Source organism: Mytilus trossulus, chromosome 10 (genome assembly GCF_036588685.1).
Source record: "Mytilus trossulus isolate FHL-02 chromosome 10, PNRI_Mtr1.1.1.hap1, whole genome shotgun sequence".
In the NCBI taxonomy this organism is placed as follows: domain Eukaryota; kingdom Metazoa; phylum Mollusca; class Bivalvia; order Mytilida; family Mytilidae; genus Mytilus; species Mytilus trossulus.
This window is the reverse complement of record NC_086382.1, coordinates 1606390-1632405: the sequence shown is the minus strand read 5'-3', so window position 1 is coordinate 1632405 and position 26016 is coordinate 1606390. Positions and strand designations below refer to the sequence as shown.

General features: G+C 33.5%; 1 protein-coding gene across 1 annotated transcript; it reads right to left on the bottom strand.

Annotated features, from left to right (window-relative positions):
- Positions 1-2964: 2964 nt before the first annotated feature.
- LOC134686495 (uncharacterized) lies at positions 2965-25502 on the bottom strand. Its single transcript, XM_063546162.1, has 18 exons — positions 25326-25502; positions 24662-24795; positions 23319-23411; positions 22387-22472; positions 21217-21310; positions 20556-20625; positions 19918-19954; positions 18806-18869; positions 17609-17764; positions 11963-12032; positions 10179-10312; positions 8827-8919; positions 8526-8611; positions 7883-7976; positions 6916-6985; positions 6457-6493; positions 4919-4982; positions 2965-3767 (listed from the first exon to the last, which is right to left on the bottom strand). Exons 1-18 carry the CDS (start codon positions 25369-25371, stop codon positions 3609-3611), a joined length of 1587 nt encoding a protein of 528 aa, XP_063402232.1. The 5' UTR covers positions 25372-25502; the 3' UTR covers positions 2965-3608.
- Between the last annotated feature and the right edge of the window lie 514 nt (positions 25503-26016).

Here is a 26016-nt window from a genome sequence, read left to right as displayed (position 1 = left end):
AAATTTCACCCTCGTAAATTTTTTTTACCGAGGGTATAGTTTGACGGTCTAGATGGTCGAGAGACCCGCAGTAGCCTGTCCGCGTCTAACGTGCGGCTTCCCGATGACAATTTCACCCACGTAATTTTTTTTTACCGAGGGTATAGTTTGACGGCCTAGATGGTCGAGAGACCCGCGGTAGCCTGTCCGCGTCTAACGTGCGGCTTCCCGATGAAAATTTCACCCACGTAATTTTTTTTTACCGAGGGTATAGTTTGACGGCCTAGATGGTCGAGAGACCCGCGGTAGCCTGTCTGCATCTAACGTGCGACATCCCGATGAAAATTTCACCCTCGTAAATTTTTTTTACCGAGGGTATAGTTTGACGGCCTAGATGGTCGAGAGACCCGCGGTAGCCTGTCCGCGTCTAACGTGCGGCTTCCCGATGAAAATTTCACCCACGTAAACAAATTTTACCGAGGGTATAGTTTGCCGGCCTAGATGGTCGAGAGACCCGCGGTAGCCTGTCCGCGTCTAACGTGCGGCTTCCCGATGAAAATTTTACCCACGTAGAAATTTTTTATCGAGGGTATAGTTTGCCGGCCTGGTTGGTCAAGAGACCCGCGGTAGCTCGCCTGCGTCTAACGTGCGGCTTCCCGATGAAAATTTCACCCCCGTAAAAAAAAATTACCGAGGGTATAGTTTGCCGGCCAGGATGGTCGAGAGCCCCGCGGTAGCTCGCCTGCGTCTAACGCGCGGCTTCCCGATGAAAATTTCACCCACGTAGAAAAATTTTATCGAGGGTATGGTTTGCCGGCCTGGATGGTCGAGAGACCCGCGGTAGCTCGCCTGCGCCTAACGTGCGGCTTCCCGATAAAAATTTCACCCACGTAAAAAAAATTTACCGAGGGTATAGTTTGCCGGCCTGGTTGGTCGAGAGACCCGTGGATGCCTGTCCGCGTCTAACGTGCGACATCCCGATGAAAATTTCACCCACGTAAATTTTTTTTACCGAGGGTATAGTTTGACGGCCTAGATGGTCGAGAGACCCGCGGTAGCCTGTCCGCGTCTAACGTGCGGCTTCCCGATGAAAATTTCACCCACGTAAAACAAATTTACCGAGGGTATAGTTTGCCGGCCTGGATGGTCGAGAGACCCGCGGTAGCCTGTCCGCGTCTAACGTGCGGCTTCCCGATGAAATGTTCACCATTTTTGTGTTTCCTTTCTCTACTTAAAGTTTGCCTAAACCAAATGGTAAGACACATATACACAATCCTTGTTAACAAAAAACTAAGATCAAGTACGAATTTAGGTAGCATTTCTTTAACTGTTCGTGAGTTATATCCTTTTATAACTGTTTTTTGTTGTTGTTTTTTTTGTCTATGGTATTGTCATAAATCAGGCAATCGTATTGTATGCCACCGCCGTAGCGGATGGGGATATTCAGTTTTACTCTTGTCCGTCTGTACGTTCGCCCCAAAATTGGTTTTCGTTCTCTTACTTTAGATTTCTTCAAGCAAATGATTGTTAGGAACCTAATACACAATGTTCATTGCTCATTGCCACAAAACACAGATAAATATTGAATTTGGATTGCGTCACTTTTACATTCTAGTTTTACTCCTTAACAAATGGAAAATTTGCTGAATTTTTCGTTTTTGTTCTCATTTTAAGTTTGCCTCAACCAATTGTTATGAAACTTACACAAAATGCTCATTTTACTTCGTTTCTGAGTGTGTTACATTTTGGTGTGGTGTTTCTGTTGTGTTGTGATTCTCTTATATTTGATACGTTACATTCAGTTTTAGTTTGTGACCCGGATTTGTTTTTTTCTCTATGAACAGCGTTATACTACTCATTTTACCACAGTACGTAGATCAAGTTTGAATGTTGGGGGCGTCACTTTTACCGTTCTAGAGTTACGACCCTTTGAAAAGGAACAGAAAACTAAGTGGCCCTATTGCTTATACTACCTAAGACATAAACTTAATCACAAAAGCTAAATAATCTCCATTAACCATGAAAATGGTGTCAAGGTCAGACATAACCTTACAATCATTCCATACACCAAATAAAGAGGCATTATTGCGTATAGTATATAGGACCAGAAAATAGATCAAACTGTGATCATGGTCAATTGAAACCTACCATTCTGACATTCGAAGAGTTGACCATTGGCAATCACATTCTATCTTCTTATTTGTATATGTTCATCTTACAACCATTCCAGACATCAAATATGACCTTATATATATAGTATATGAAATAAGGACTTCATCACTTAAACGTACTAACCTTGTTCACTGATCCATGAAATGAGGTCGAGGACAAGTGAACCCTGTCTGAAAGACAGACTGAGTATTTCACATGAAAAATCAAAAAAACAATAGTTGTTTCAAGCAGTCACCTAGCTATGAAAATGAGAGCAAGGAAAATGCGGCAGACGAAAAATTTGTAATAAAAGGTATATGAATACAATGTATAAAGCATCCAGGATTTCTACTTTCTGAAATATAAGCTTTATACAAAAAGTTTACGCCTTTTTCGTTGCCACCACCGGATTGTAATTCTTATGTCTTGCACTCTGCGACTTTCGTCGTAAACGAGACAATAACATCAAATACAACATTAAGAAAATGCACACAAATGACTTGCATTCCTGTATCAAAATAAAAAAAATGGTCTTTTCATTTAAAGAAAAATCCATAGACAGGCCTTTTTTGTCATCTGCTATCCCAAACTTATTAACACACATACCAAATTCCAATTTATATATAAAAAACAGCCAAAAATGACTCTCATAAAATATTAAGATCGAAGTGGCTTAACTGACTGGTGTGAGTGGTGACTGATCTGACAACTGACAAAGACACTAACTGAACACTGATCTGACAACTGACAAAGAAAACATCTGGTGTTTGATGTGATGACTGCTGTGGACAGTAATTGATAAAAAAAAAAAAAAGAAAAAAAAAGAGAACAAGATTTCACACCTGTTAAAAATATATTTAAATTATTTTCTTTAAATCACAAATTTCATTTATCCTGAATAAAGACAAGATACAATAGATAGATACAATTATTCTAATTCTAAAACTGTCCTTTGATTTTTATCATACCATTTAGTAGTATAGGTAGTGTATTTCAACATGTACTCTATACTACATGTAGTTGCAATAAAAAAAAAAGGGCCACTTAAAAAGCAAAATACTATGCTGTATGGTACTCTTCATAAAACATCACTGTCAATATTGAATCTACCTGGTACATTAATATTACAAATGTGTGACTAGTACAAACATACAATGATTTTTAAAAAAGTATACATAATCCATTTTGATTTTTCGAAAAATTGCATTTATTTTCAATTCCTACAAAATATAAGGCCACACTTAAGCAAATTTTGGATATAAAAATTTCATAAACAAAAAAAATATATAGGTAGACATTTTTCATTCATACTAATTTTAAAAAAATCGGCAAAAATTCTTGTAAAAGGGAGATGAATGATATTAAAGGGACATTCAACATGTTAATGTTATAACACAGATAGATATTATCAAAATTTTGTAATACACAGTCACTCCATATACAGAGCTTCCAAATACAGCCGTTATTGGCCTATTATTTTATCTTGGACACATAGCATGTCTTCCCCCGTCAACAGGTACACATGCTCCAGTAATGAAGGAAGAATCGTCTGACGCTAAGAAGGCAATAGCCTTTGCCACTTCATCTGGTTGTCCTGGGCGACCTAAAGCATGGGTTTCCTTAGATCTCTCTAGGAACTGGAAAAAAAAAATAGGACATGTGTGAAAATTAAAGAGTCTTCAAATAAATATAAGAATTAGGTATTCAGTAAAAAAATACTTTTTAGCATCATAACTTCAGATTAAAATATCCATAAAAATTTTTACAAAATGTTTTGTGATGGAATTCTTATTGCCTACTGCAAAATGAAAACTGCATTATGGGTAGCAGAATTTCCAAAAGTCAATTGAGAAGTCCAGTTATTTTTTCAGTTCTTACTTTTGTTTCTATAACTATAATAAGATTAACTACTTATGTTTTTATGGTCCTTCCTTTATTAAAAACATTAGAATAACTTGATAAAATATCATTTAGTTTAATGTAATTTAACTATTCAATTCCCTCAAGCAAAGGTGACTTCAGACAAATTTGGTTTTATAGTGTCCCTCTTGTTCATATATACAGCTTCTATTGATTCTACATATCTCACATATATGGCTTCCAAATGTTTAGATTAAATCATACCTTATTTAGGTTTTTCCAGAACAGTGCTATTGAAGCACATAATATATAAAGTGTAATTTTTCTTTTAAGTTCTACGATTTTGTCTGTTTGATTTAAGGTAGCACAATACAAAGATTGTTCATCCCCAATCAGCTGACATCTTTAAACTGATGTAATTCCACACATCCTTCTTTAAATATTATAAATGATGCACCAAAAGAAAGAAGAATGATTAATCTTTCAAATTGTGATAATTTCATTTTGACATAATTATTACATAATTACTTTTTATGTAATTAGTTGCTATATTGTGATGTCCATACTTGAATGAATTTAGCTTCTTTGTTATTCATAGCATCCCAAAATAATTTATAGATTCTTGCACAACACAGTTTGACCTCCAAAACTGTGTCTCAGATTTTTCCTATTGTATTTCATTCTCTTATAAATCTTCAATGATGTTTGCAACATCAATTCATAAGAGATCACTAAATTCAATTGGGTATAAAATTTGTTCTTTTGTTGTTTTGGGAAATCTTTTTTACAAGACCTCCATTAATAGCATTATTTGTAGGTACCATTTCCTGTGATTGCAATAATTAATCTGATGTTTTTACTCATTTTTCGATAATGCTGTTTCATATGTGGCACCAGTTTAACTATATAAGTAATATGAATCACTGACCTTTGCATAAGCTTCCTCATCTAGACCCCCACGCTTCTGTAGTTCTGTTACTGTTACCCCTGGACTGAAATATAACATATTTAAGTGAAGGTTTAGCATAGATTTGCTTTCAAAAAAGACATACAAAAGCAACATGTTCTTAACTTTATCAAGCATGATATTTCATATTAAAATTATTCAGACACCATATTATGCAAATTAAATATATCATTGATGATAATTTCCATGAGCATGATTTCAGTTGAACCACAATTAGGTATGCTCAGAGGAAGGAAGACATCACAGTAGGTGAATACAATCTTTTATCGGTCAAATTGTAAGATTTCAGCTTTCATTAAGGAAGTTCGTTGCTCAGTTTCAGAATAAATAATTTTGCATTGAACTATTAGTAGTATATATTGATAGGGGATTAATTGAGGAACCAAAAAAGCAACAAAAATATAGGGGGGAGTCAATGTGCTTGTTTTCGAGATATTAGCCATTGCAATTTTGTCGGGAAAATGTTCTCTCTTGATTTTTCATAGCATTGACCAAAAAATCTAAAACTATTAAAAAATAAATAAGATTTCATAAGAATTTTACAAATGGCTTATGGTAATAATTTTGAATACAGTAAACATCAATATGATCATGTTTTTATATCAAATGAACTCTTGTGTTTCTGGAAAATACTGGTATAACAAAAGTTTTCATTTTCAACCATTTGACTTAGGTTACAAGTTTTCATAACTCAGCTTTTCCTGGTTGGCCTTGACTATCAAAGACGGGTAATTTGTTTACAAAACTTTTGAATTATTTAAATACTAGGGCTTAAAGTTTTCTACCTGAGGAATAGATTACCTTAGCTGTATTTGGCAAAACTTTTAGGAATTTTTGTCTTCAATGCTCTTCAACTTCGTACTGCATTCAGCCTTGTTAACTTTTTTAGATTTGAGCGACACTGAAGCTTTTGAAGACGAAATACGCGTCTGGCGTAAATACAACATTTAATCCTGGTATCTATAATTAGTTTATTATCAAACATGCAGCTTCCAATATGTCGCTGGTTTCTTTTAACATATAATTGGTGAATGAAAGTGCCAATTATCTGTTTTATATGTTTATTTCAGGATTATATATTATATGCTAACTGGCCTCCATGATGTAAAATGGGCTGTCTGCTTATTTGAATTTGCTTAAAGTGGTGTTAGAGTTTTTTGTGTGCTGTCAATGTCAGAAAAGGGGTTTATTTGTGTGTTTGTCGTCTGTAATATAGAGAATAATTACTATGCTTATGCTTAATCCCATTTTTATTCATGAGGGGGAGCAGGGCCTTTTTCCAGACATCAGGATTGGGTGTTTTTAAGCTAGGGATATCTGGATTGATCCTTTCGGGATCCAGGAATTCTTTTTTCGAATTTCGGGAGGTTGGGATTTAAATTTCTTTAATTTCTGGACTTCTGGATTTTATGTTTTTTAGACCAGGGTTTCGGGATCAGGACCCTTCTGACCCTGTGACCAATTGAAGTAGTTTCATCTGATTAAATGTTAATACTCACTTCACACTGTTTACTCTGACTTGTTTAGGAGCCAGCTCTGAAAAAAGAGAAAATAGGCGATCATTGTCGTTTTGTTTTGAAACAAATCTTTTATAAATAATTTTATAAAAAAGTTTATTCATAAAAATAATCAATTTAAATTTGCCCCATAGTTTCCAACACCCATTCTTCAATAAATATAAGCTTAAATATATAATTAACTTGTAGATAAAAAACAATTTTACAATAGTCCGTCTGCTATAAAGTTGTGCTCAAAATCAATTTGATCTTTGTATTTAATATGTTAAAACAATTCTATCTGCTTGACTTATTCTTCATTTTAGAATTTAATGCATTCTGGATAATATTTTCAAAATGTACACCAAAAAATATAATTTTTCATCAATCCACGTAAAATTGAAACCCACAAAGATCAATAATTCCCCGGTATATAGAATGAATTGTATAATGAATACCAACCTAATGCTGTACATCTGGTAAACTGGTCAAGAGCACTCTTAGACATGCAGTATGAAAGAACATTAGGGAACTGAAAGAAAGAAAACAATGGATTACTATTATTTGTATATTGTTACCTTTTCTGACATCAGACTAGTACTTTTTCTTAAACTGAGTTTTCCCGTGTTTATTGTTGTGTGTTTGTTTTTTCTCTACATTGGCTAGAGGTATAGGGGACTGTTGAGATCTCAATTTTTTTTTTTACTCAGCTACATGTTTGCCCCTGTCCCATGTCAGGAGCCTCTGGCCTTTGTTAGTCTTGTAGGAGTTTTAATTTTAGTTTCTAGTATACATTTCAGTGTTTAGTATGACATCTGTTATCACTGAACTGGTATACATTTTTGTTTAGGGGCTAGATGAAGCACACCTCCGGGTGCGGAAGTTTCTTGCTGCATTGAAGACCATTTGGTGGCCTCGACTGTTGTCTGCTCTCTGGTCGGGGTTGTTGTTTCCTTGAAAAAGTCCCCATTTCCATTCTCAATATTATTAACCCGAAATAAAAAAAACTAACACCTTAAGACAATGTATTATATTCTATTTCTATCTCTTTCAATCAAGACTATGAAAAAATGTTTTATAAAAAAAAAAAAACTGTTAAATAGTAATATATGACTGTTGGTGATTGAAATGATATGAGATTATGCTGTATATCAACATTGCAAGGGGAAGGTACAGAGTATGCTAACATTTGGAAATCAGGAAAAGTAAAAAAAAAAGTAAAAAATACATAAAATTATACATTGTGTACTCAAATTGTAAAATTCTGAAGCGCAGTAATTTTCTGATACTTATAAATATGCATGAATTTGTAAATACAATATAAATGGATATTTCAGATTGAATAACAAGCTTTCACTTTGAATATCTCCAACAAGACCTATTTTCAATTAACTGAAACAAATTCATGATGAAGGCTATTAACACTTACTGATCTCATGCCATTTACACTGGAAACATTGACAATAGTTCCTTTGGTGTCTACAAGGTGTGGCACTGCTAACATAGTTAGGTGATATATAGATCTAAAATATAAAAACAAGAGGTTGTCAGATTAACAGTAAACCAGATTTTCCTGCATGAAAACTATATTTGCAAATCTGGACATCCTAATAAAATAATTAAATAAATTTTTGTAGAATTCAAAAATGGAAAATCAACATAAGCACTGTGGATTCATTATAGCTTGTTGGATACCAATTTTTGTAGATTTCATGTGTACAGGTGAGCAATTAAATTAAATGTACAACAAATAACAAAATGTCTATAGGCTTGTAAGCAGACTTTGGTAAAACCACAAAATAAAATATCCACAAACATGAAAGTTTTCCATAATCCACTAAAATAAATTAATCCATAGTCTCACTTTTGGCTACTCTTAATTAAAAGATAAACACCTCAACAACTATAAAAGGCAAATCTTCTTGTACTCCTGTAGTTAAATCTTTGCATTTGAACTAAATACAAAAGTCACCCCTCTAATAAGGTCAGATTTCTCAGGGTGGTCTGTATATACTATATACAGGTTTGACTGTATAAATATGTATAAAGATAGACTTTTGTGCCACACTTACCTAACATTAATATTGAACATCCGATCAAACTGGTCTAAACTTGTATTCTCTATACTTCCTAGCTCTATGACACCTGCACAGTTTACCTAAAGAAAAAAAACACTTTGTTATTGCATAGCTGTTATAGAAATAAAATGTATTTGGGAAGAAAGGGTAGGGAGACAGATTCCTTATTATTTTATTCCACCATGAATAACATCCCAATTTAAATTTTCACAACTGTTCAAGCTATCTTTCTAAAATAACCACAGCGGCGAGCGCATAAAATTTTAAAAAAGATCCACAATTTTAAACAACATACCAGTACATTGAGCCTCTTGTAATGCTCTATTGTTATCTTCATTAAGTTCTTGGTGTCATCTTCCTTGCTTAAATCTCCTGGTATCAGTAATGGCTAAAAAATAACATGAACATCATCATCGTGTTATATAAAGAAATAATATATTATCAAAGTTTAAGCAAACAAATATTTTGTTAATTAAGGTGGTACCTACATGTAACACTACAGGGAGATAACTCGGTAAAATCAGCTAAACATTTTAATAACGTTGTGTTGTAAATGAATATTTAGCTTCTCAGTGATCAAAATAAGTGTTAGTCAAACTGCTATTTAACCAGTGTAATTTTTCTGATAAAACGGTTGGTTCAAATTTTTTGAAATTTTTATATTTTTGTCAAAGGGTCAAAGTAAATATATTGTCAAAATTTAATGAAAATTAAACGAGCCAAATTAATTTTAGGTATGGTGTTGGGTACTACCTTAAAAATATTTCACATGTTTAAAAGCATTTAGACCAAAAATTATGGCATATTTTATAAGTTGTGATCTTGAAATTAGAGTAAAAGCATGAAAAAATAAAACAGGTAATATAAGTCTGATCAACTGTCCTTAGACATCCTTACCCCTTGCACTTCCTTGATTAGTGAACCACAAAATGTGATGCTATTAGAGTTTTTATTAAGCAGTATTAAGAACTGAGGGAGTCAGATCCATGTCAAACAAGTTTTTTGTAGATTGTGTTTTTTACATAAATTAATAACTAGTGATTGAGCTCTTTCTTAAGATCTGTTTTATTTTATTGCATTGTATTGTTACTATTGTGTTTAATGGTATCATTGTTTGTTTGTTTTGCTTGACCCTTATAGGTGTTATTTTGCAATAAAGATTTATTATTATCATAATTTTGAATTGTATTATATTTTATGTTAGTTGGTTTAATGCTAAGTACAGATAATTTGAGTTATACTTGAGCAAATTGCAACTGATATATAGTTAGTTCTTCTGTTGAGCTGTTACACTACTGTTCTAGTTTAAGGGAATGGTTGAGCACTCACAAAAATTCAAGCAGTGGGGGATCCAGGGGGAGGGTTATGGGGGTTGGAACCTTCCCATTTTTGGACAATCAATGCATTTGAATGTTTGAATGGGGACATATAGTTGGAACCCACTCTTTATCCTGGGTTGGGACCCCCTTTTTTTTCTTTAAATGGCTGGATCCGCCCTTGCATATTCTACTGTTTTGACCCCATCACATTCTTTATGAGCATGTCCCAAGGCAGGACCCTGAGGTTGTCAGTGGATGATGTCTATCAGATTAGTTTTTTTTATAAATTGTTTTATTATAAAATTAGGCAGTTCTAAGAAATACCTACTGTATTCCCACTACACTGGGTACACTTTTCACCAACAGCTTTCAAATTGTCCACTTTACGTCCAGTTAATACTAATGAGGCACCAAGTTTAGCAAACAACTCTGCTGTAGCTGCCCCTATACCAGAGCTGGCTCCTAATAATGTAATAATATTATAAATTTAGTATAAAAAAGTATTTTATGTTGTTTGATTTATTGTTTTTTACTAATTTTTGCCATTCATAAAATTTTATTAGACATCATTTAGGTGTGACTACAAGGGATTGGACGTCACTTCCTGATGTCACATTGGACGTCACTTCCTGATGTCGCATTAGACGTCACTTCCTGATGTCACATTGGACGTCACTTCCTGATGTCACATTGGACGTCACTTCCTGATGTCACATTGGACGTCACTTCCTGATGTCACATTGGACGTCACTTCCTGATGTCACATTGGACGTCACTTCCTGATGTCACATTGGACGTCACTTCCTGATGTCACATTGGACGTCACTTCCTGATGTCACATTGGACGTCACTTCCTGATGTCACATTGGACGTCACTTCCTGATGTCACATTGGATGTCATGTTGATTAGAGGGTTAAAACATTGTGACACTGATTAGAGAATGTGACTTTACAGTGATTGGACATAAATTAAATAAGAGACCAGAAATTGACCTTATTTTAAGTGTATATATCCCATGTCTCCTTTTAATGTTTTTAATTTAAATAAGTATACCATGATTCATGAATATCAAAATTAAGAAATCTTTGTGTGCATATTAAACTCAAATTGTTAAGCAAGGGACATAACTGCAGAATTTAATTATTGAATTTTAGGAAATTCTGCATACAAATTATGCTATCAAAATTCTAAAATGTGATGTAGTTTTCATTTTTGCTAAACATGCTAAACAATTATCCTGGCAAATATTTGTTTACATGTAACAAAAACAAGACAAACATTTCTAAATTTTTAGAATATATAGGTGCAAATCATACAAGTCTGTTAATATATCCTTATTAGATACACATAGTCATTATAGCACAAGTAGAACAACAAAAAAATCAGATTTTTTTTTTGTTTTATCTTTAAAGGCATGAAAGGGGGGTCGGAGGGTCCTGATCCCGAAATCCTGCCTTATAAACATGAAATCATGAGGTACCAAATTTAAAATAAAAAGATCCTGCCATCCCGAAATTCTAAAAAAGAAATCCCTGATCCCAAAAGGGTCAATCCCGAAATCAAGCTCTTACTAAGTTAGAAAACACCCCAAAAAAGGTCCTGCTCCCCTTTAAAGTCTACATGGTCTATAGCAGTCTGTACAACTAGTTGATTTTAGTTATTTAGCATGTTTAGAGAGGAATTTGTGTAATTTGATGAGCATTTAAAACAGAGAATTTTTTTTTAAATTGTATACATGTACATACCTGTACATTTGTACATTTTATACATGTACATACATGTGGTTAATCAGCCTTATCATGCTTACTGTACAAAAATAAAGCACACATGAAATAGTCATTTTTTTATCACTGTAAAATTTTATTGATATTCTGATTTGTGTATATATCCAAATTAGGAATAGTACCCATTTATGATTATCTATCCATCCTTTCTTGACAACGTCCAGTGGCAAATATTGCATGCATATGTACATGTACATCTGGACGATTATATATCTGATTGCAAAGTCAGTTCAAGATAAATATAACTGACTGAGAGGGTATAGATTCAAATATTTGAAAGCAAATTAAAAAAAATAACATTATTTGTAGTCAAGATGTTATTATTACCGGTTATCAAAGCAACTTTGCCAGCAAGATTTCCAAGTGTTGTCGCCATATTTCTTGACCTTTCGTTTTTCTAACTGACAAATCAAACACGGAATGTGGAAAGAAACTATTACGGGCAGCCTAATGAATGGCCATTAGTCTAGCCCTAGGCTAGCCTTTTACATACAAGTTATCCAAAAACGGGAGGTGGATAAAAGAAACCTGTTTATTAGTTCACATTATATTGTATTTTCCGTACTTATTGTTATCATGGCCCTCTCTAGACACTCTAACTTCCACTACAGAAAAAAAATATACTTTCAAAACGCCAAATAAATCATTATCATAGTAACAGTTTTCGCATGGTATTTAAACTTAATAAACTCATCAGACTTAGAAGGACTTATACTTTTTTTTTTTGGACAGGATAATTGTTTTGACCCTCCCCCTTTTAAAAAAAATTTTTTTTTTTTTTTAATTATTTGTTATCCATTAATTCAACTTTTTTCGCCTTTTAATGTACAATATGACTATTAGTATTTAGTTTCCTTTCCACCACAGCGGTCACTGATATACTGCTCTACATAATATCTTGGTTCATTTAGTTGCCTTGTGGTGTGACGTCCATTTAATTTCACTGAACAAGTACACAAATTATTTTTTTAGGGGCCAGCTGCATGGAGCCCGCTAAGTACTGCGAGGCATTTTTTCGCTTGATTGAAAACCATTAGTGGCCTCGGGCGGGTTTCTACTCTTTAGTCGGGCTGTTGTCTCTTTGACACATTCCCCGTTTTCACTATCAATTTTATTTTACATCTTTTTGCGGATACTTTTGGCATTGTGTTGCTCATAAATTGGTCTGCTCCCAATCTAATTTATTCACATACCTACATGAATCAAACGTATTGAACACAAGGGTATCACCAGCCCAGTAGTCAACATTTCGGTGTTGACATGAATATCAATACTGTGGTCATTTTTATACATTTCCTTTTTACAAAACTTTTGATTTTTCGAAAAACTAAGGATTTTCTTATCCCAGGCATAGATTACCTTAGTCGTATTTTGCACAACGTTTTGGAATTTTGGATCCTCAATGCTCTTCAACTTTTTTTTTAAATTGTTTGGCTTTATAAATATTTTGATATGAGCGTCACTGATCAGTCTTGTGTAGACGAAACGCGCGTCTGGCGTACTAAATTATAATCCTTTTACCTTTGATAACTATTAGCTTTACTTTGATTTAGATTTGTAAAACTATTAAGGTCACAGATATCGGCAAAGACGTATTACAGGACCTATTTATTATCAACATAGCACCTACATATCTTCGTTTAAGGTTAAGTCACGTTGGTGACTGATAAGAGATTTGATGCCAAAATATAGCCAAGGATGATAATGAAACGTCATTTATTATTCACCATTTGTGTCATTTCCTTCGTTTGTTCTGTGACTTGTGACAAAATAACTATAAGGGAGCTTTTCAGAGCCTTACGTTCAGGGACTAATGCTAAAATCGTGGACACCGGAGAGCTACACGGAGCCAACCCACAGAATGCCGATGATGGAAAAAGTAATAGTGAACTGTCAGAAGCTATTCATTTTTTGGAGACCGAAATGTTTCTGTTAACCGGTGAAACTATGACCAAGGAGGAATTGATGGTGAAAGAGATTTTAGAACTGAAACGGTCGGTTTTTCTCTTAAAAAGGGCCGTGAATGGTACGACCAAAGGCCGAAGAGGTGAGTGAAACCTGTCAAGAAACATTTGTATACTTTTTAAATGTAATTGTTTATTATTATTAAAACAACGTGACTTGCGTACAATGTTTGTAACTCCAATCAATGGTAGCCCTTATTGTACAGCCTTAAATGAAAGTTAGTCTTTATATTATTTCACCAGTTGCAAAAATAACTGCATATATGTCACTGTAAACACAAATACTGAAAATACCAAAATATACAGTCCAAATAACTCAAAAATACATTGAACTAGTGCGATTTACAAGAATGCCAATAAGATGGAGAGAGTCATAGAGAACACAATCAAAACAAACAAAAACAGTCGGAGAGAACATGATTAATTTATTAGTTGTTATTGGCTTTTTAAATATTTTCAAGCAACTGCGAGTACTCCTATATCGATGCTTTGTGTTTAATGATTTATATGGTAGTATCTGTTTGCGTTTCTAACGAGTTAAACCTTTTGGAAATGCTTTTCACAGTTTGTTCTTTATGTTGTGCTGCTATACCATTGTCATAGTGAGCGCTCAAACTATTTTTAATCCCAACATTCTTTCTGTGCCTGTCCAAAGTCAGGAGCCTGGTATCAGTGGTTGTCGTTAGCTCGTGTCTGTCATATCTGTTTTTCGCTAATTGTATTGTTATCAAATAAGGCCGTGAGTTTTCTTATTTTAATTGTTTCACATCTTTCATGTCGGGCCCGGGGCCATTTTTTAGATGACTATACAGTATGCTTTGTTATTATTGTTACAAGCCGTACTATGACCTTAAATGACGAGTTTATTTACAACCAATGGGTCGATGCCACTGCTGGTGGAAATGTATTTCCCCGCGGGTATCACAAGCCCAGTAGTTAGCACTTTTTGTGCTGTCATGAATTGTCATTGATATGGTTATATTTATAAATTTGCTGTTTACAATTTTTTTAATTTTTTGAAATACTAAGGCTTTTCTACCTCCGGCATAGATTACCTTAGCTGTATTTGGCAAAACTTTCAGGAATTTTTGTATTCACTGCTCTTCAACCTCGTACTTTGTTTGGCCATTTTAACTTTTTGGATTCGAGCGTCACTGATGAGTCTCTCGTAGACGAAACGCGCGTCTGGCGTACATACTAATTTTTTTTCTTCTCAATTGATAGACTCGTAAAATGTTGTTTATTTTGATATTGCATGCTCATATTAATATTGTATTGTAAATTATTGTCATTCGGAGCGGACTTCATAAGTATGGCTTACTTGTGTCCAATCCATTTTACTTTGAGTAAATAAAATATGTTTAAACTAAACTAAATTTATAGTCCTGGTATCTATGATGTGTTTATATATTGCTAATGTCTTCCTTAGTTGGAGTTTGGTGAATGTTTGTCTCCGTGGCACTTCGTACATATATGTCACGGTACCGTAAACCGAAAAAAAAATGATATGAGGTAAAACGGTACAAAACGTAGTAAAATGAAATTGACTGTATGCTTATGGTACAGCCATAGTCTGGCGGATTTCATTGTTGAAGGGGTACAATGTAATGCGCTAACTTATAATTTCAGATGTGGAAAAGCAGTCACAAATGGAAAACAGCAGTGAAACTTCTGGAGACGCTGGGATCATGGAAAATTTCAGCAGACTTGAAAATAGAATCAACAACCTAGAACATGAAAATAAGGAAAAGAATAATAAAATATTAGAATTAGAAGACAAATTAAAAAATTCAAATTAAATTTCTTCTTTCAAAATATTGCGTTTTCAATTATTTGTTTATACCTACACATGTACCAGCATGCTGTGCGTATATTTGGCGCGAATAAAGGTTCATTGTCATTGCTTTTAGTTTATTTTACAGTCTTTAGCTACAATATATGAAAAAAAAAGTTTAATGAAAGTGAACTTATAGTGAAATTATAATTCGCTTTTAGCAGGCAGTTTAGTAAAATTTTGTCAAAAGAAGCCATGAAATATTGCTGACAAATTTCTCACTTAAAAGTGAATAATTCGACCTTATTGATGGATTCACATGACCTTCAATTTTACCACTTATCTAGTCTAAGAGATTGTTTGGCCGTGTATTATTAAGGAACAAAATGTGAACACTTTCACAATCTTTTTTTATATGTATATATGTGTATATTGGGTTATTTGACCGTCGGTTAATTGAATGGCGTCTAGACTATAATACACAAGAAATGTTGTTATATATTATCGAGTCCATGCATTGCTAAATATCTATTTCATACTTTTCATACGGTTATTCGGGTATTAGTTTCAGTATGTTGTAATTCAATATGCGAATTTGAGTCAAATCGGTGATAATTTTTTTGACAGTTTTATGCCCCATTATATAAGGATGCTGGAGTTATGAAGCAACTACGAACACTTATTTTCTTTTCAATAACTCTAATGGATTTCTATAAGAATTCCTGTATAAACATTTTAGGTCTTATTTGAGAATCTGAAGCATGAGGACCTTAATTTACCTCGGTCATGGAACGGTCAATATGTACCATGACCTGGATTATCACATTTATTTCATGACATTCTGATTGACCTGTCTGTCGGACACACTGTATGATAAACTTTTGTACGTTTGAGACTATCAGACATATAAAGCTGGTTCATACCAGGTCTACCTTGACAATAACTTCGCGACCTCGAGCCATTCTCAATGAATATATATTAGGCTAAAACAAAAATATATAATAGCTGTATGTCTTGCCTAGATACCTATCATTAATTCACATATATGCATGCCTTCTCTGGCATTTTTTTAAACAAATAATTTAGCGCCATTAAAGTACAAGCATTTTCAACGGGATAAGCAGTGATTACCATTTCATAATTGGTGGACCATACGGGTGTTTGACCCCCTTTCATAATGGACGGATAAAGTATTTATACGCGCTTGATATCCCTTTAAAGTCTGTGTGAAATGTTTTGCCTATTCTTTTACTCTATACTTTTATTTTCAGAGGTAGCACACAAGTTTTATTTATTGTTCAAGCCTTACAGTAGGTATGAGTGTGTGTATATGGAGAGAAAAAATAATTTGTTTTTGACCCTGAGATAAAAAAAATTGTTTGTGTCACCCTCAGCTGCCACTTTATGTGATGCTTTCGACTTGTCGCAAAAAAAATATATTGTTCTTCACCGAAGGTGGAAAAAAAAGTTTGTCGAGAAAAAAATGCATAGCCCCCCCCCCCCCCCCCCCCCCCTGAAAATCAAATGGTTGCTGCCTTAGACGTTAAATATAAAAATAAGGGTGTTATATTGTATGTTTGACAATGTGACAATTATTATCAACCGATGTCCAAATGTGAATTTATTGTAAGCAATTAAAGGCAACCGCAAGACCTTGCAAAGGAAAAAAACATACTGTGTTGAGTAGACGACAAGAAAAAAGATGAAAGAATTGAATTCAGAAAAATAACGGTATAATCTATGACAAAACACTAATACGAATATCTTCTTATTTGAACTCCTTTGATTGAAAATTATGCAAGTTACAGTTTAATGGACAAATACCGGAGATCCCGTTTAACCTCATTGCATTAACTTACCTCACAGTGCAGGTACATTCAGGGTGGACTCCTTTGGTATTTTTTTTTTTCAAAATATCATGTTTTTTTCAAGATCTGCATAGTTTTTTAGCCTGACATTGATTTTTTTAATTTTTTATATATTGGCTTCTATAGTTCGTTCCTATGTCATTTGGTCACTTGTGGAGAGTTGTCTCATTGGCAATCATATATATATATATACCACTTCTTCTTTTTTATATCTTAAAGAAGTTGCGTGAAATAGTAGCTAAAACAATATCCAAAAGCTTTTAATGTTTTAAATGAAGGAATGGTTTATTGATGTAACAAGAACATGTTTGACTACAATGTTGAGTGTGTCTTTTATGCATTGCTTGGTTACTGAACTCTCCTTTCACCGAGGACAAATGCAATGTCTTCCACCATCAATAGGTACTTGTGTTCCCGTAATAAAGGAGGAATCATCAGAAGCCAAGAATGCAATCATACCGGCTACTTCCTGTACTTCTCCGGGTCTTCCTAAAGCATGTGTAATCTTTGTCCTTTCCAAAAACTGAGAATAAAAGCGTCACAACATTAGGATTTTTTCAAATGAAGATATGAAAAATCTTCATTCTTTTTTAAATAAGAACAATACTCAGTCATTGGATCACAGGCACTTGTCTCAAAACAAAAATTCCCATATACCTTAATATAACGTTATATTAAGGTATATAGGGGGAAAAAAATTGAGACAAGTGCCTGTGCATTGGATGGGGTTTACAAAATAGATAACGATGGACCGACGGTGTAGAATTAATCATACATGTATATATCAGTGACCGCTGAAGATGGGAAATTTGGAACTAATTCAACAGAAAAAGAAAAAAAAAACACAGATTTTGGTAAAACGGGAGGGCAAAAATAGTGTGTCTTGTCCCCAAGTATACCGTGGCTAAATATGGAATTAGAGCAAAAAATTAATACAGAAAAAAGGACAAAAAAAAATAAGGAACAGAGAATAATTTGGTGTCCAAATGTTAAAATCAAATTAAAAATAGGGTTCAATTGTTTAAAAATTGAATGACACCCTTCCATCTAGACCCTCATGTATATACTAAAGTATAGAGACGACCAATTTAGTTTCTGGAGAGGGAGGAAAATTTTGCAAAAGACATGGTGAAAAAAGTAAGCGTAGCAACAGATGAATACTTTTTAATAATAAAGTCTTCCTGAACTCATGCCCCCACCCCACCCCCGTTCCATAATATCAATTGGTCGTCCTCTTTTATATAGTTTATGTATGATATGAATGAATAATAATAATATGATAACCATTCTTTGAAGTAAGAAAAAGACGCTTTGTGGCATATTCCATTAATGACCGTGAATATATGAAAATAGTAAAGGTCATATTCACTTTATATTGAAATGTCTTTTCAATTTTCGTAAATGTTTTATCAATTAAGTTTGACCTTAAACATTCATTATGCTACCCCACCATATAATTTACAGCGTGGGCAACGGAAGTAAATCTTTCAGCCAAAACACACACGAATCCGACTAACTTGTCCAACTGTTTCGCCCATGAACATATTTCTTATTATAAACATACTTTTTGATAAGCTTCTTCGTCCATTCCACCTCTCTTGTGTATTTCTGTCTTAATTACTCCTGGACTATTCAAAAAATAAAAATGAGTATGTTTGTTTTGTTAATGCATCGTTGACAATGTAATGGAATTTGATGCGACTGTCATACAAGTGAGAGGTTTAGCTAGCTATAAAACCAGGTTCAATCCACCATTTTCTACATTAGAAAATGCCTGTACCAAGTCAGGAATATGACAGTTGTTATCCATTCGTTTGATGTGTTTGAACTTTTGATTTTTGCCTTTTGATTTTGTACTTTCCTTTTTGAATTTTCCTTGGAGTTGAAGTATTTTTGTGTTTTTACTTTTTACAATGAACGTATGAAAAGTGCTGTTCTACACAATTTGTAATATACATGAATTTTCCCTGTAACTTTCTCAATTCGGTACCGTTCGTGCAAGACGGTCTTTGGTGGTTAATGTCGTTAAAAAAAAACACGTAAATTTATTCATTACATTGAACGATCTCATAAGGTGGAGTGTTGCATACTCAAAATACATGTCTTAGCTCCTACAGTTAATTCACCATTCAAAGTACAGGAATCTCAATTATTATGGCACCTATTAATATCACGGTGATAATTTAGCTGAACAATTATTTTTATTAAGGACAGATCTTTTGTATTAAAGAAAGACGTGGTTACGTATACGAAACAGATACAAACAAAAATCAAACTTATAAGTCGAAAACAAACTGACAATATCGTAGCAAAAAACAAAACAAAAAAAACCCCAAGAGCATATAAAATACAACATTAAAAAACTAAAGATCAAGCAAGCGAATCCCATTAAACCATTCATATTAACCTCAGGTGACCGTGAAGCTCCAAAAAGTGTAACTATATTCAGCTCCACATGGCACCCTTGAGCTTTGACATGTGCCATGGAACTCGATCGTATAATTTACGTGCATTGCCCAACGGATGATGTTTTTCAATGCTTTTAGACTTGAAACTATATACATGTATGGTAACTATTGGTTTTGCAGGAGGTTCTCATATGATAAGTGATCATTGAGAATTCAAATAAAATATTACAAAAATCAGTTTCATATTGAGGATACTTATTAAACTTACTTTACGCTGTTTACTCTAATTTGCTTTGGGGCAAGTTCTGAAAAATTAATAAAAATAAATTCACATAAAAAACGTTGAAGAACTACATGTAGTATACCCATGTCAAACAAGAGCAATATATTGCATCTCATCACTGATTGGTTGATAATAGAGAGATGTTCGAGCATGTTTGATTGATATCATGTGGCTTGATATCTTAGTTTTGATTGGTTGGTTGATAATAGAGAGATGTTCGAGCATGTTTGATTGATATCATGTGGCTTGATATCTTAGTTATCCATCATTTTACTGGGTGAATGAAATACTTCCTGAAAACGTCTAGTGGCAAATATAACATGCATAACAGGGCGTGCACATACTATTTAAGTGATATATATATAAATATAATATATGAAACCCTTTGTGTACTAGAAATACACGCTGAGCGGGAGGGATTGATACGAATTTGTGTACGAGGAAAAAGTCCACAGAAGGACATATCACCCTACCCGGAAATATTATTTTAAATCCTGTGAACAGTCTTTGTTTTCACTGTCAAATGCATATGGCGAGCGAGTTTCAAGCGGAGAGGAAGCAAACACCAATTATTGTCAAGTTTTTAATTTAATTCTTTGTTTGGAATATAAAAAAATATTTACCTAGGGCTGCACACTTTGTAAACTGATCTACTGCACTTTTAGACATACAGTAAGCTATGACACCAGGAAACTGAAAAACAAATACATTTTAAAAATATGTCTATTTTCGTTTTTATATGTACTAGTATGCTTTTTTATGTCGCTAAAAATTAGATAAGATGGTAATAGAAAATCCTACTAAGGCATATGCTAACATACGGAATCAGGTCATTTATTCATGGTGATACACTTTTGAGCGAAGCGTGGAGAAAATATTTTTGGATGATTTTATACTTAAAATTGAAATATTTCGTGAAATTTGTTTTTGGTTTTGACTTGTTTATCCCCCCTCCTTGATTCTTCACTGCATCTGTGAAGGTAAGACGAAGAATAACGCCAAGGCCTTCGAGAGGTTGATTTATAAAGTCTTTCGCAAGCAAAGAATAATATACATGTATTCTGCATCTATGGGAAATAACTACCCGTAGCCATAAAAAAAAAACATACAAAATATATATAATAATCCTTCAAAAATCGGACCATCATAATTGTTAATTCAAAAATTTTGAATCCGAATGTTTCAATTTTTTTTATAATTGTTAATGTCTGTGTCATTTTGGTCTCTTGTGGATAGTTGTCTCATTGGCAATTATACCACATCTTCTTTTTTATATTGACTTACCGATCGTATACCATTAACACTTGAGACTATTACAATGCTGCCTTTAGTCTTCTCTAAGTATGGAACACATAGCTGTGTAATGTGGAACACTGATCTACAGAAACATGAATAAAACGTGAATAAAATGGAACACATAACTATGTAATGTGGAACACTGATCTACAGAAACATGAATAAAATGTGAATAAATATGGAACACATAACTATGTAATGTGGAACACTGATCTACAGAAACATGAATAAAATGTGAATAAATACGGAACACATAACTATGTAATGTGGAACACATAGCTGTGTAATGTGGAACACTGATCTACAGAAACATGAATAAAACGTGAATAAATACGGAACACACAACTATGTAATGTGGAACACATAGCTGTGTAATGTGGAACACTGATCTACAGAAACATGAATAAAACGTGAATAAATACGGAACACATAGCTGTGTAATGTGGAACACATAGCTGTGTAATGTGGAACACATAGCTGTGTAATAGGGAACACTGATCTACAGAAACATGAATAAAACGTGAATAATACGGAACACATGACTTTGTAATATGGAACACATAACTATGTAATATGGAACATATAACTATGTAATATGGAACACATAACTATGTAATATGGAACACACAGCTGTGGAATATGTGTGATACGGAACACGACCTACCGAAAGATGAATAAAACGTGAATAAGTATTCGAAAACTTAGCTGTGTTAAATATGCATGAACTCTGACCAACAGAAACCTGAATAAAACGTGAAATAAATATGGAACACATAGTTGTGTAGTATGGGACACTGACCAACTGAAACATGAATAAAGTATGATAAGATGTGGAACATAAAAAAGTGTCACTGAGTATAAAACTGTGACCTACAGAAACTATTTAAAAACGTTACTAAATATGGAACCTACATGTATATATGTGTTATATGAAACTCTGATTTACAGAAACTTGAACTTATTATAAACGTTAATAAATATGGAACACATAGTTTTATAATTTAGTACATGAATACAAAAGTTATATAATGAAACCTTGTTAAAGAAAACTACGAAAAATAAAAATTATATTGAATACCAATTTTAAGATGTGCCTTTTTCTAATTTATTATTAAAACTGTCCTTTTCTTTAACAAAACCGTGTCCCCTTAATCTTACCTGGCATTGATATTCATAACTTTGTCATATTGTTCTAATGTTTGGGTTTCAACACTCCCAACTTCCACAATCCCTGCAGAACTCACCTTCATAAACAAAAACAAAATAAATTTGAAAAAAAACTCGGTGGTGGTGGCTTATTTTATATTTATGTTTATTTTTGATCAGTAATATTCTAATAAAATATAAAAAAGAAGATGTGGTATTATTGAAAATGAGACAACTATCCACAAAAGACCAAAATGACACAAGCATTAACAACTATAGGTAACCGTACGGCCTTCAACAATGAGCAAAGCCCATACCGCATAGTCAGCTATAAAAGGCCCCGATAAGACAATGTAAAACAATTCAAACGAGAAAAGTTTTTTTAACGGCCTTATTTAGGTAAAAAAATGAACGAAAAACAAATATGTAACACAAAAGTCTGTTTGTTATTTGTTATTTTCTATGTGTATGCCCCACCTAGCGGCATTAGGTTTTTCGGTCTGTGCGTGCTTTCGTAATTTCATTCGTTCGTTCGTTAGTTCGTCCGTCTGTCCCGCTTTTAGGTTGAAGTTTTTGGTCAAGATAGTTTTTGATGAAGTTAAAGGCCAATCAATTTTAAACTTTCTAATCTAAATACCATATTAAAGTTTTTACCCAAATTTCACGTCCACTGAACACAGAAAATGATAGGGCATATTTGTACGAGAGAAAATAAAATACATCGAAATGTGCCACTAAACATGGTAGCTGAAACTCTTCCTCCATCAAATCAAAAGAAAAAATATAATTTCCTATACAGGCCCGTCCGCATAGAGAACATGTACATTCGACACATACTCCGTACAGCGGTCGTTTCCGTTCCGGTACTGTTTTTCCTCTACTCCATCATACTCTCTTTGTGAACCCATTTGATAAAAATAAAACATTTTCTTCCCTTTACTTACAAGAATATGTAGTTGTCCATAAAATTTAATAGTTTCTTCCACAGCACGTACTGTGTCCTCTTCCTTTGACAAATCAGCTACTATCAATAATGGCTGAAAAAAGAAACTTTAATTCTAAACTGCGAATAAAAATACCACTGAAAAGTCAATATTTCCATAAACATTAATTTTATACTTGTTCCATTCTTGCCCGTTTCTTTTTCTCTTATTAAAATTGATAAGTAAAATCAAACGAGTTTCGGATCCCATTGTTTGTATAATAGCACATGCATGTGATTCTAACAAATCTTAATTTGCAACTATAGAATTCAACGATTGGAACTTTGAAGATTCATTTATGTATACAAGTTTATCTTACATATCGATTGTATTGAAAGTCAAGTAAAACAAAGAAAAATCTCTTAAAATTACTTGTAATGGACCCAGAGTTTAAAACTGTCTAGCATTTGTGAAAGCTGATGTAGGATAAATACCGTTTCGAAATTACCGATTTGTCCTACCGAACATCTTAAAAAACAAATTCTAATATGACGTGCTTATTTTGCTTTGAAAACAAACCCATGCTCCTAATTCAATAAAATTTGTTTGCACATGCGTATATTGACTTCTTCAGAATAATGATTTTTTATCAAATTATCATGCACTTATGATTCTCCTCTGAGTTCAGTATTTTTGTGATTTTACTTTTTAATATATTTCCTTAACTTTAAAACACTTCCAAACTCTTAAATGGTGCACATGATGTTACTTATTCATTTATTATGACTGTAATGTGTTGCATTCCGAAATTTTGCATATTTGACCTAAATACGACAACCGTTCATGCTGGCTGTTCAAACTCCTCCCTCTGAGTGCCAGCCGTTTGCTTCTTTACAAACAAAAAAGGGAGGTTCATGGAAGAGCCTATACAAACGATTTTACAATTTTACTTATCAGACAGAGAAATTACCTTAATTGTCCTATTCAGAATCGAAATAATTGATGCAACCTATACTTTATTGTAGTTTTAACATGGGTATAGGCACTATCGCTCGGGATAAATAATCACAAATATAATGCCTACACATGTTAAAACTACAATAAAGTATAGCTTGCATCAATTATTTCTTAAGTGAATAGTCGATGTCTGTCAGAGGTTCATTGATAGTGTTACATTTTGTAACAAAATCTAGCATAATTGACGAGAATTAAAAGAGGAAAATTGGAATTCAAGTTAAGAAAAGAAAACAACTGGTAAGAAAAGATAATATTTGGACTAAAAACTAAATAGAGAAAAATGTCGATACATGAAATGATAGTGAAATGTTTAATTTCCCATCCAGACCCTCTTGTAATTATGTTACCTTCCCTCCACCGTTTTTCTCACATTCATCAGCGGTCTTTTTCAGGTTTGCATCATTTCTTCCTGTAATTGCTAACTTTGCTCCAAGTTTAGAAAACAAAATGGCTGTTCCCTGGCCTATACCAGAACTAGCACCTTAAAGAGGAAAACAATAATTAATAATAATAAATTAAATACTTTTCGACTCTGTTTGGTCCATAATTAATGGTCAGTGATGATTAGTTGTATTCATGGATGAAATGTTTGAATCGGAGTGCTTTTCCAAATGAATACGTCTTTTTCAACTATTTGAAAGTTAAAAATGTATAAAAAAAACCATCACCAATACAGCATGTATTAGCCTTGATTTTTAATTCAATTTCCTCTTGTTTATATACCTTAATATCCGTTTCATTTGAGAGAGATAAATTAGCCTGTAATTCTTCTTGAATACATTATAAATTCTCCCAATTCACCGTCATGCGCATATAATGACTATCAAATTCGTTTTCTGTCAGAATAAAAAAAAATCAACAATACGCTAACAAGCTAGGATACATGCCGTACAAGCAGGACAATAAATGTGAAACCGGCCTACCATACAAATTTAAACAACAAACCCATGTGTAAAGGGATTATATTATAAATAAATATATATAACAAAACAGCAAATATTGACAAGTTACCTGTGATAAGTGCAATCTTTCCATCTAGTCTCCCGAGTGATGCCATTTTGTTCTAACTGTAATATAACGGGTTCTTTATACGCAATATAAATACTGTTTACACCGTTTGCGACAGATTTCTCTCGATATAACAATTACATGTAAACTAGTATGCAGTATATGGTTCAAGGTCAATCGAGGCTCTAAACGGGATTTAAATATTTATAACATGAAAGAGTAAATAAGAAACAATCATATATATATTTTAAATTCTTAAATATATATTTAGATAAAAAGAAAGCAGATTTTTATCAGCTATACTCAGAGGAGGCCAGGGATAGTTGTCTGCGCTATGAGCATGATGATGCGGTGTTTTCGTAGAAGAATGCAGCTTTTGACACTGAAAGCGCAGGTTTCAGCCCCGGTCAGGGAGGATGTAAAGAATCTTACTACTATAACATTGTTAGGTTGATTTTCAAATCCCTTTATAAACAAACATAACATGCATAATGGAAAATATGATGACATGCATTGGCGGATCCAGGGGGAATTAAGATCCCGGTCTGACCCTCTTTTTTGTTCGATTTCGTCGTTTTGCTTGTTAAGGTCTTTCCCCTACGTGAGGAAAGACCTTATTGTTTTTCTAATGTTTTTAAGGTCTTTCCACTACGTGAGGAAAGACCTTATTGTTTTTCTAATGTTTTTTTTTCTT